The sequence below is a fragment of the Chaetura pelagica genome, unplaced genomic scaffold, assembly GCF_000747805.2.
Source record: "Chaetura pelagica isolate M959 unplaced genomic scaffold, ChaPel_1.0 scaffold3, whole genome shotgun sequence".
Taxonomy (NCBI): domain Eukaryota; kingdom Metazoa; phylum Chordata; class Aves; order Apodiformes; family Apodidae; genus Chaetura; species Chaetura pelagica.
The window spans coordinates 7,795,587-7,806,677 of record NW_009952974.1 but is presented as its reverse complement, the minus strand read 5'-3'; the positions used below and the strand labels follow the sequence as shown (position 1 = coordinate 7,806,677).

General features: G+C 37.3%; 1 protein-coding gene across 2 annotated transcripts in view; it reads left to right on the top strand.

Moving 5' to 3' along the window:
• The window catches only part of ITGB6 (integrin, beta 6), a 31,873-nt gene extending 28,265 nt beyond the window's left edge, over positions 1-3,608 (top strand). For both annotated transcript variants that reach the window (XM_009996087.1, XM_009996086.1), the window contains 2 exons: positions 1,432-1,598; positions 3,507-3,608. In XM_009996087.1, coding sequence (XP_009994389.1) covers positions 1,432-1,598; positions 3,507-3,608 — 269 coding nt within the window. The remainder of the gene's footprint in view (positions 1-1,431; positions 1,599-3,506) is intronic.
• Positions 3,609-11,091: the final 7,483 nt, after the last annotated feature.

Genomic DNA, 11,091 nt, shown 5'->3' with positions numbered 1-11,091 from the left:
AAAGCCACAACAATTGTAACTTTGTTCTGTTGGCACAAATAGTGTTTATGTGGTTAAACCTTTGTGTAGCCTTTCTCTAGAATGTACATGAGAATGAAAGTGATTTCACTGCACAAAAAAAAGCAGCTCGTACCATAGAGCAGTAGTCTGGTTTTATACAGGTTATTATTACAGCAAAGATGGTTTTAAATAGCTAGTACTAAAGAAGCACATCCCTTTGTAAACTACACTTCTAAAACTCAAGATTTTAAGGATAAGATTTTTATCATATTAAATAGTTACTATGCATTTAAAGTATATCTGAAAAAAAAATAAATAAAAAAATAAAAGAAATCTCTAAGGGAAGGCACAGTTCCTTAAACACTGTGCAGTAGCCCTCCCACCAGTTTACAATAACCTGCTTTGCTATCATCTGCTGTTCTGCTCCTGGGCCTTGAAAATATCATGCTATGGTGGCTTCGATGCGTGCAAACGTGAACTGAGGTGAGACCTCCAGAAATGCATCTATGTCTAGATGTTGAATTCACTTATGGAACCAAAATCAAGATGGCACCAGTAGCCAGAGCATTAACCCACTGCTGATACCAGACCCCTGAGAATTAGTTAAATAATGACATCAAGCAAAAAAGTAATGTCAAGGACAGCCATGTAAGCCAAATAAGACTGAGACGAATTTTTCTATGTCTTTAAACCATAGTTCAGTGAAAATTGTGTAAAACTCTAGCATTCACTGACTTCCATGAGTGATACATTTATTATTAAAATAGTCAAAATTCTTTGTGTTTTGGTGAAGCAAAAAACTTCAGTTTTAATTTTTACTCTCTCTAATACTGTATGACAAAATTTATTGCAGAATATTAAATGCAAAATTCCTTCAAATAGTTCAGTCCAAAGTTTCCAGCAAGTCTGATGAATGTTTTTCCTCATTGTTTTAATGAGTGAAATACAATTTCCTCTGTTTTCTTTATATCATTGGCTGCTTTATGCTGATACAGATCTCACTGGAATCTTTTTCTCTGCAACACACTGAGTATCAGTTAATTGAAGCAGAGCTTCAGCTGTAACATTGTAAAATGCATAATCTTGTCGACTGACCCCTGATTTTTAGAACTACATTGGTACAGATCTGAAAATAATTTTCTAACTTTCCTTTTCAGAATCTGGATCTGTATCCAGATGCTGCTAATCTACATGGTAAAAGGGCAGTGGAAGAAATTAGCAATTTATTTTTTTTTACATTTTAATGCAGTGTTTTCAGACAGTTTCACAAACCTTTTGGCAAGCTAGCAGGAGGAAAATAACATGAACATGAAGGAAAAAGCCTGCATAGCTTGCAGCAAATAAGAAGCCCAGCATGCCTCTAGGCTCTTTTTAATTGCCTAAAATTTATTGATTGGATATCCATAGTCATAACTGGCTTTGTTTCCACAGATTGCCCACAGCTTCCAAATATCCCAATGATAATGGTGGGTGTCACCCTTGCTATCCTTCTTATTGGCATTGTGTTACTTTGTATATGGAAATTACTGGTGTCCATTCAAGACCGAAAAGAGGTGGCCAAATTTGAAGCAGAAAAATTGAAAGTTAAATGGCAAACGGTATGTTCAATGCATTGATTTTATATGAGGTGCTTTAATTTGTTTGCATGAGGCACAACTGCCTTTGAAATTGTCTTGGTTTTGTTCTTCTAAATCTATAGATTTTACTGGTGAGTTTTCACTCTATTTAGTATTTCATCAACTTAAAGTACTATTTTTTTTAGGGAAGAAAAATAGCTGGATTTCCATCTCCTGGTTTAAATTTTTCCATATGTAAAAGAGCATGTAAATAATTTTTTTTTTGGGGGGGGTTGTTTCTAATTAGTTCCTCACCTTTGATTAATCTTAGCAAATTTGTTCACTGTGTACCTAATTATCAGAGGTGTACCCTCCTTCCCGGAAACAGCCCTTTATAGAAAGGAGAGACTACTGATGACCTCTGCTGTGGTGAGAGCCCACTCACCCACTGGGGCGATGCCTCTAAGCTTTCCAGAAGTAGAGAAGCTGAAGAAATCCAGACCTTATCTTCTGCCTATAGCTTGCAGAAACCAAATGCAAGCTTATGCCATGTTCCCTTTTTTTCTTTCCTTTCTGCCCTTGACTTTATTGCTCTTCTGCAAAAGCTTTAAGAGTTCCGAGGCCCTTTGAAACCAAGTGTGTTGTGTAAGCGTTTCGGGTGGGTGTCAGGCAGACGGGCGATGTGCTGCTGTTCACCCAGCGCTGGTCTTGTAGAAAGCCCTGTGACTGCAACATTTCTGCAAGAATGGGCACTGCTGGTCTTTCAGCTCTTTAGATGGGAAACATCAGTTACTTACAGGCAAGGCCCTCTGAGAATGTTTTCTTAATCCTTCGGGAGAGCTACATATGGTAAGAGGGAAGGGACGGATACACTTGACAGAAGTATTTTAATTTTCTTTTCTGTTGCAAGAGGAAAGGATAGGATATGAATGATGAGAGGCTGAGGTTTAAAAGCCCAGGTGGGACTTGCCCTTCTCCCAACATGTGGTAGTCTGTGTGGCTCAGGGAAGAGGATGGTGATGAGTTGTACCTCCCTGCTGAGACACCATCTGTGCTTTTAGAATGGTCTAACCACAACATTTGATACACAAATTACATTGGGCATATTTGATAAATTATTGTTTGATGCTGTGCCTTCCTTTAAGCTGGCGGCAGATGAAAAGGGAAACATGTTCCTCATCCTAGAGTGGTTTCTGTTGCCTCATATAGATCAGTTTGAATTTAGGGGCTTGGAATGTAAGCGAGATACTGAAGGCTGTTCTAAAATGATCAGAGGTACAGATTTCCTTTTGTACAAAGAATAGACCAGAAGTCCTCTCTAGGGAAAAGAAAGAGTGGGGGAGGGTGTGGTACTGGTCTGTAAAATTATGACTGGGGAAACTGAGGATGGGATGTTTGTTCACCAACTTTTCCCACAAAATCACGGTGAGAGCAGGCTCAAAAGAAGTCAGAAGACATCACTACACAACAGTTACTTAGGACATATGGTTTATTGCCAAAGATATTCTATATTTCAAAGACATTTGCATGGATTAAAAAATATCTATAGACATCTTGACATTATAGACATTAAAAGAGCAGGACATACCTTCTGACCCAGGAGTTTTTATGAAAGATGTCAGCTTTTCCAGGGACAGCTCACATCACCTGCTGTTGGGAACACAATCTGGGCCAGGCAGATGTCTGGCCCGAGTTTCTTGTGGAGTGGAGTACAAATCATCATCTTCTGCACACTGGGAAGCAGAGTGGTGCTAACTGGTGCATGTACAACTTGCACCATAACGCTGGTCAGGAATCATGGACTGGAATGATCCCACTCAAGGCAGTGGTGTGCAGCTACATCTGCTTGCAGCTGAAGCAATGGCAAGATGAATTAAGCATTGTGTGACACCTTCTCTTCTCTTTTGTTTGTTTTGTTTGTTTTTTTTTTTTTTTCTTCTTTTTTTTTAGGAAACAAATCCACTGTACAGAGGATCAACAACCACTTTTAAAAATGTAACTTACAAGAACCAAGAAAAGCAAAGAGGGGCCACAGCTGCAGATTTCTTTTAGCACCTCTAACACTACAAACTTCATTTTACTGGCAGGAAATGTAAAAACACTTGTTCCTTCTCAGATGATTATATGATATTTGTTTGCATGTTGCAGTGGTATAAACATTCTGTTAGAATATATCTTGTGTTGGGAAAACCATGGATAACATAATAGTGGTAAAGATTAGTAGAAATACTACAAAAAAACCCCAAACCCTTTAATATTAAAGCCCCCATCTTAAAAAAAAAATATCAAAATATTTTAAATTTAATTTTCCCGTTAATACTGAGAATCAAAAAATATCACATATAAGCTTATATATGTGAAATTATTCTATAGCTGTATACTACTTTGTTCATGCACATAATCCCAAGTATTTGTGCTGAGGAATGTGTTTGTACTGGTTGATTTGGTGGGCTGGTTAAATTTTAAAAGATAATTTTTTCATGAATGCTGCTTAAACTTCTGATGTTAGAGGTTGGTCAAATCACCTGTGTAGCACAATAGTTTTTAATCAGAAATAAGTAGTGTTATTGCCTATCTTCTGTGTATCTGAGGTACACAAAAACATCTCCTCTAATTCTTCTTGCTTGTCCTGTTTCCCTCTTTCCTTGTCCTTGCTGTTGTTTGATGTTCTCTAAGAACAGAGTCCCTGGGATTATCTCAGGGAAAGCTAAATTAAGCCCTTATTCACTTGCAGAGTTGTTTTCTGTTCCAAGAATAGATTGCTTTAACTTTTTTTCCTCTTTCCTTTAGATTCTAGTAGAGAGGATCCAGAGCAAAAAAATTGTAAATTAGACACCCCAGCAGAGAAACTTTAAACTAGAGGATTACCAGAACTCCATTTCACCATTTACATCCAGTTTGGGCACTCAAAATAAACCTCGCGTAGTGGCCCATTACATGAACTGTTGCAGGAGCTCTTTATGTGCAGGAAAACCCCCCCCACAGACTCCCTATCACACAGGAAGACAGTACTCTTTTGTTCATATATCCAAAATTGTTAGGTTCTTTCAATGCCCTGCAGCCAAAGCATTTATTCATGTGTAAAAAAAATGTATGCAGCTCTTTTGGGCATTCTTCCTCCCCCACAAACTTAGCAACAAATAGATCTATGGATTCCACTTCATATTAATTTCCATTACTTTAATGAGGATTTTTAAATCTCAGTTTTAGCTACTTACTAATGTCTTGCCATAAAATCTTAAATTATAGTGCTGTTACCATGAATGGTACTAGGAAAAAAAAAAAGCCCAAATAAAACCAGCTAACAATAAAAATTGCAACATTGGGCTACTTTAAGTTAACAATAGTGTACTTTACTTTTTAATATCACTTAATATCTGCCTTTTTTAGTACTATGGAACAGATGGTCAAAATGTACATATGACTGTACTTACAAAAGAAGACTTAGAAATCAAAGCTACATCAACACAAATGCAAGCAATTCCATACATTCCCTACAGCAAATCACCCATTTGATCTAAAGAGCTTGATGTCCCTTTTGTATTTAATATTTACAAAGCCTGTGCAACTTCAGTCTCTATATCCTCTGTAATTCCTGGACATGAGACTGAGATCTTAGGTAGCTCTGACCCATGCCTGTTTTAGGGCCTGATCCAAAGCCTACCGGAGTCAATGGCTACAAGTGAGGATCTAGTTTCAGTGAAACTATTAGTTTTGGTTTACAAAGATTGTTTTGTTTAAACAAACTGGTTAACACTGTCTATAAGTGAATTAGTATCTATAATATATATTTCTGTGCAAAGAGAAATAAACAGTAGCCGATGCCTTTGGAAAGAAGGTGATGTTATAACCATGTTTTAAATACAAAATGATTGCAGTGCAAAAGAAATCATGGCTGTTATTAAACTGGAACAGAGTAATTACAGGTTCACATCTGTACTCTTCAGTATTCATGCATATCTCATGGTGAAAACTGTGCAAAGGCTTGCAACTGCAGCCCTTCCAACCACTAGACTCCCACAGATGTCAGTGCAAGTTACATGTGGGATCAAATCCTGTTTTCCCAGTACATTGATAAACTCATGGGAGGCAAAGCTGGCCCCCAGATTCTGTCTCAGATCCCACTTGGTCAGGATTGCCTAAGGGACTAGGGAAACCTGGATTTAGACCATATAAGTTATCTGTTACTCTTTCGTTTTTTGCGTAGAAGTCATCAAATGAAATACTTTCTCTGAAATAAATGAAAATATTTTTATTACTTTTAAAGTAATGAAAATCTACACTGTTTATTAAATACCTTTTAAATTCTGTTTCTGAGAAGGCTGATTCTTCTGCTCAATACTAGGGTTGAAAGCCCTTTTTCTGTAGGTCACCCATTTCAATATTGAAGTACATTTCAGTATTCAAATGTTACTAATAAAGTGATGTTCGTATTTCATATCAAACGCTTGGTGGTCTACATTCCCTGTTCCTACAGGAGACTTCATTTCATAAAGGTACTTGCTCTCTTCCCATCACTTGCATCTTCTGATCATCAGCAAATATTCAATTTGGTATGTAGACAGTGTTTCCAGTCCAGTTACTTTTCTGAGCAATCTCTCTCCAGATTATCAAAGGTGTTCAGAAATCAGGCAGTTTGGCAATTTCCCTGCTGTGGCTGACTGTACTGTCAATGTTCTGTGCACTTGCAGTCATCAGGATGGAAATCACTCACATAATTATGAATTAACCAGAAGAGACAAAATACAAGGTCTTGGTGAGGAAGGTCTCTACTATTGTGGGATATCAAAGAACTAGGCTCATTCATATGAGCCATCCTTTCAACAGCATTACTTTAGATCATGAATTTTTACTGAACCCACAGAGCTCAAGAACTTTCAAGATCTTTCTTGGCATTCACCCTACAAATGAGCAGAGTTCATCTTTTTAAACTATGTTGTTTTTATCATGTAGCATTTGTACGGAAGCTCATCTTTTTTTTTTTTTTCTCCTCCAAATTATGAGTGGGTTTGTGTGTGGTGACTGGGATGAAAAAGTCTTTCTGCTGTTTTCATTAATATTGTTTTGACCTAAGGCTGGACCTTGAAAGTGGCCAAAACATTTTAAAAATAATTATACTTCTATTAACTGAAGAGTTTAACTGAAAAGAAGAATAATCATTAGCAAATTTATGGTATTTGTGTATCATTTACACCCTGTAGAATAGTAATTTCAGTAATGTATGTTAAATGGGTAATTTTGAAATTTGATTTATGAAAGTTGCATGTTCACTGTATTGTATCTGTCCAGACTGCATTCAACTTTGTTTTGTAATATTACTAGTGGGTAATGAGTCTGGGATACAAGACTCGGATGTCACGTGCAATACTCTCCATGTCTTGTCTGTCTTTGTATAGAAGTTCAAGTTTGTTTTGCAGTGGGCACAAAGGAATTATTGACCCACTAAACTTACCACACACAGTCTAAAAGTAAAAAAAAAAAAAAAAAAAAGAGACAATTTTCATCTTAGTCTATTTGAAAGAAACAGGTAAATGCCTCAACTTGTTTTTGTAAAAAAGGAGCCATTTAACCTTCAATAAAGATTGTAAAATTGAATTTTTTAAAATATACTTTCATCATTCTTTCTTCATTTTCCATTTTGTCATGTCTTTATCATTGTTTCCACATGATTTGATGAATCTTCACAAATTTATGATGCTTTGGCTAGAGCTTATTTTATTCCTCTTCACCCTTTTTTTAAGACTGCATAGGAGGATTAACGTCTGGATTTTCTTCTTTGTGTTCCTTTTACTTTTCAAGGAAATGAGTTAATGGATGAATGCTGTAAGCAACCTATTTCTGGAATTCTGATTGATTACATATGGCATTCTTTTATACAGTGATCCCTAAATTGCACAACTTTTGCTTAAAGCTAAAGATCCATCTATTCTCTAAGGGTAACAGCCCTAATATCTTTTCGGAACTACATGGCAAAGTGCATATTTTCTCTTTAGTTCACTTAATCCTTTTTTTTCCTCTAATGAAAAGTCATGTATTTTTCTCTCCTCTAATTTCCTGCTCTGGGGAAGTGAACATTCCTCTGCACCCTTGAAAGAGCTGTATTTAAAGTCTATTGTAATATCCAGGGACACAATAGGATCATGTTCTCTTGCATTTCCCAGTGGATTGTGAGAGCTGAAACTGACACAACTGCATAATACTCATGGCATGTAACATAGAATGTATTCTCCCCCCAAAACAGTCTATACTTTTTTGTGTTTGTCTTTATTAATGGTTTATTCCTGGAAACTAGTATTTTGTGTTTTCACTGACATACATATCAGATAATATTGGCAGACAGCAATAAAAGCATGCCAATGGCAATCAACATAAATACAAAGATCTTGGTAGATGAGGACTTTGTTCCTTGAAGCTGACTCAGTCTCTCTCCTCTACCAATCATCATGCAAAAGCAGAGAGCCAAAAATTAATTTTCCTTGCAGCCTCTTCCTTACTCATGCTATTTGCACTACAGTTGAGATTTATTTTTTTCAAATGAGATAGTTTAAAACCGTTTCAATACATTTCTGTATTCAGATAGATTTAGTTCTCAAGGCATGACATATTTTTTAAAAAGCTGTTTTTCCACAGGGCAACATTTCTCAGCAGTGTTTTTTTAAATTATTGTTTCCACATTTAGAATAGGCAGGAGTGTAAATAAAACCAAGGTCTTTATGGATGAAGAAACAGGAAATTTCTATTTAGTGTTCTGCAGTTGGATGTTACCTATATTTGGAAAAGTGTGTACCACCAACTTTGGGTTGCCGAGTTAATAACTCTAGTTCAAAGGCAAATTGTATCTACTGTTGATCTTCTCAGGTGAGAGGTTAAAACTTTATTTCTAAAACTCAACTGGCTTAAAAATCAGACCTATAATTATAGTATAGTTACCACATAGAAACTCTCAGTTGCTTCTATTTTAGGTTATGGTAGATTTGAAAAAGAACAGATTAAAAAAAAAACAAAGAAAAGGAAAATAAGGACAACAACAAAAAAATACCCTACCCCAAAGCAAACAGAAAAAAACAACACACAAAAACCAAGAAAAAAAAATCAGTGATGTAGAAATTTGGCCTGAAAATATATCACACTGGGAAAAGAACAGTTCAGGTAAGTCCTACAAAGCCTTAAACTCAATGAATTGTTACTTAAACTTTTTACATGCTTTCCCCCACCAGTGTCTCCAGGGTGTAATGGTCTCCAGTGATAATGTGTCATGAGCACAAGGTGATAATCACATGAACCAAGGTCAAGCAAGAGAATTTGGCTTTTTACAGATACAGTTTACCTCTCATATTTTTGCTGAAGTACGTGCAGCAACTTCTTCAAGCTGTCTGGGACAGCAGCTGCAAGAAACCAGATCAACAGGGTTTGGATTCCCTTTCTGATATGAATTGGCTGATATGGAGCTTGATCAGAGAGAGGGGCCTTCACTGAACATAGTATGTACTGTGGGTGATTAGTCAGTGTTCCTGAAGGGTTGGTGGAAAGACTGTCCCTTAGTGTTTGTTCATTAATGATACTTGGGAAATTAATTCCAAAATACATGTAGGAATTGTGGGCTGGATAATCTACAGGAAAACTGTGTAGACATCGTTTGCTTTGAATTGGACTGGTCTTAGCCTAGTTATCTTTGTTCAATACTAAGGACCCAGAGTGTCTGAACATATTTAATTCCATTTATGTGATTTTCTGTACAGTCAACAATTTAATTAATTTAGATTAAATTTTGATTTCTTCCATGTTGAGATTCTAAGAAGATAAAAGAGGAGAAAGATGAATGGCTGGGAATTTTTCTGCCTTTCTCCATATCAAAGGCCAAGATACGTGACCTGGCTGGTCTAATAGCATTGGTGGCAAGTCATTTGCCCAGGTTAGAAAGTCATGAGAGCCCTTCAGTGACTCATAGTCACAGCATCTACTGTACTGCAATTAGGGTATTTAACTTTTTGGCTGCAGATTTGCACCTGATGATAAACTCAGCCTCATGATAGTAAACAGAATTTCCCTTCAGAGAAATGATGCTGTTCTTACAAACTATTCTTGTGTCTAGCTCTTTTGCAGGAACAGTCCACCAGCAATTGTTACTCTCCTCCTACCTCATCAATGTTTTCAAATATGTCAGGGGTGAGTGTCAGGGAGATGGAGTTAGGCTTTTCTCAGTGATGACCAGTGATAGGACAAGGGGTAATGGGTGCAAATTGGACCATAGGATGTTCAAGGTGAATATCTGAAACGTTTTTTTACTGTGAGAGTGACAGACCACTGGAACAGGCTGCCCAGGGAGGTAGGCTGTGGATTCTCCTTCACTGGAGACATTAAAAACCCACCTGGATGTGTTCCTATGTGATGTACTCTAGGTGACCCTGCTCTGGCAGGGGGGGTTGGACTAGATGATCTTTCGAGGTCCCTTCCAACCCCTAGGATTCTATGATTCTATGATACCTGAAATGAGCAGTGACTAGAAATCATTGGGTTTTATCAATCTAATTTAATTGCTCACACTTGTTAACAAATTTTCAATTTGGTCATGGAAGGATCTGTATTGTCTTACCAGCACAGAATATAGAGAGGAGAGCAGAAATTTTAACAAGTGGTTCCCTAGTGCCTAGCTGCATGTGGGTGTGCATATAGAATATAAAATATAATTATAGAAGTAATTAAGACTTAATTAAGATTCTACCACTGTGAAGGCAATGGGAGCTCTGGCTTCCAGTCTTTCTTAAATCTCAGTTCTTAAATCTTCAAATATGGGACTGGCCTTGTATCTGATTTACCAGAAGACAAAATACTCACTGTAAGAACAACAAAAAGTCTATTCATTTTTATTGAATACAAAGTAAGGTATCTAGTGTGAAAAACAAAATTTCACATGAGAATAAATTGGTTAAAGGAGAGGCAAAGTAAAATTGCTTTCAGTTCCTCTATGTGTGTATTCTCTAATGAGCACAATAAATGTTGACATTAGCTGTAGAATTTCTGAGTCTAAATGTGTATGCACTGTAGGAAAAAAAAAATCATCTCTGCTGAGAAGTGTACAAGGTGCAAAGGCACAAGCACCATCTCCCAGCCTGTGAAGCACCAAGTATACCTTGTGCCCTGTAATTTCTGCAGATGTGAATCATTGTTCTGAATGCTTTCCCAGGGGAGGTTTAGGCTGGATATTAGGAAGCACTTCCTCAGGGAAGGGTGACCAGACATTGGAATGCCTAGGGAAGCGTTGGAGTCACCACTGGAGGTTTTAAGGAAAGAGTCAATGTGGCACTTAGTGCCATAGCCTAGCTGATGTGGTGGTGGCAGGTCATAGGTTGGACTTGATGATCTCAGGAGTCTTTTCCAGCCTCAATAATTCTGTGATTGTGTGAAAGCCAAACCCAGATACAGGACACACTCCTGCTTCAGACAGCTTTAATCAGCGGGATGCACAGGGAGGTAATGGGACCCAGCAAGAGGTGTTTTGGTGGTTAGGTGCAGGCTTGGATTCCTGCTTTGCTGT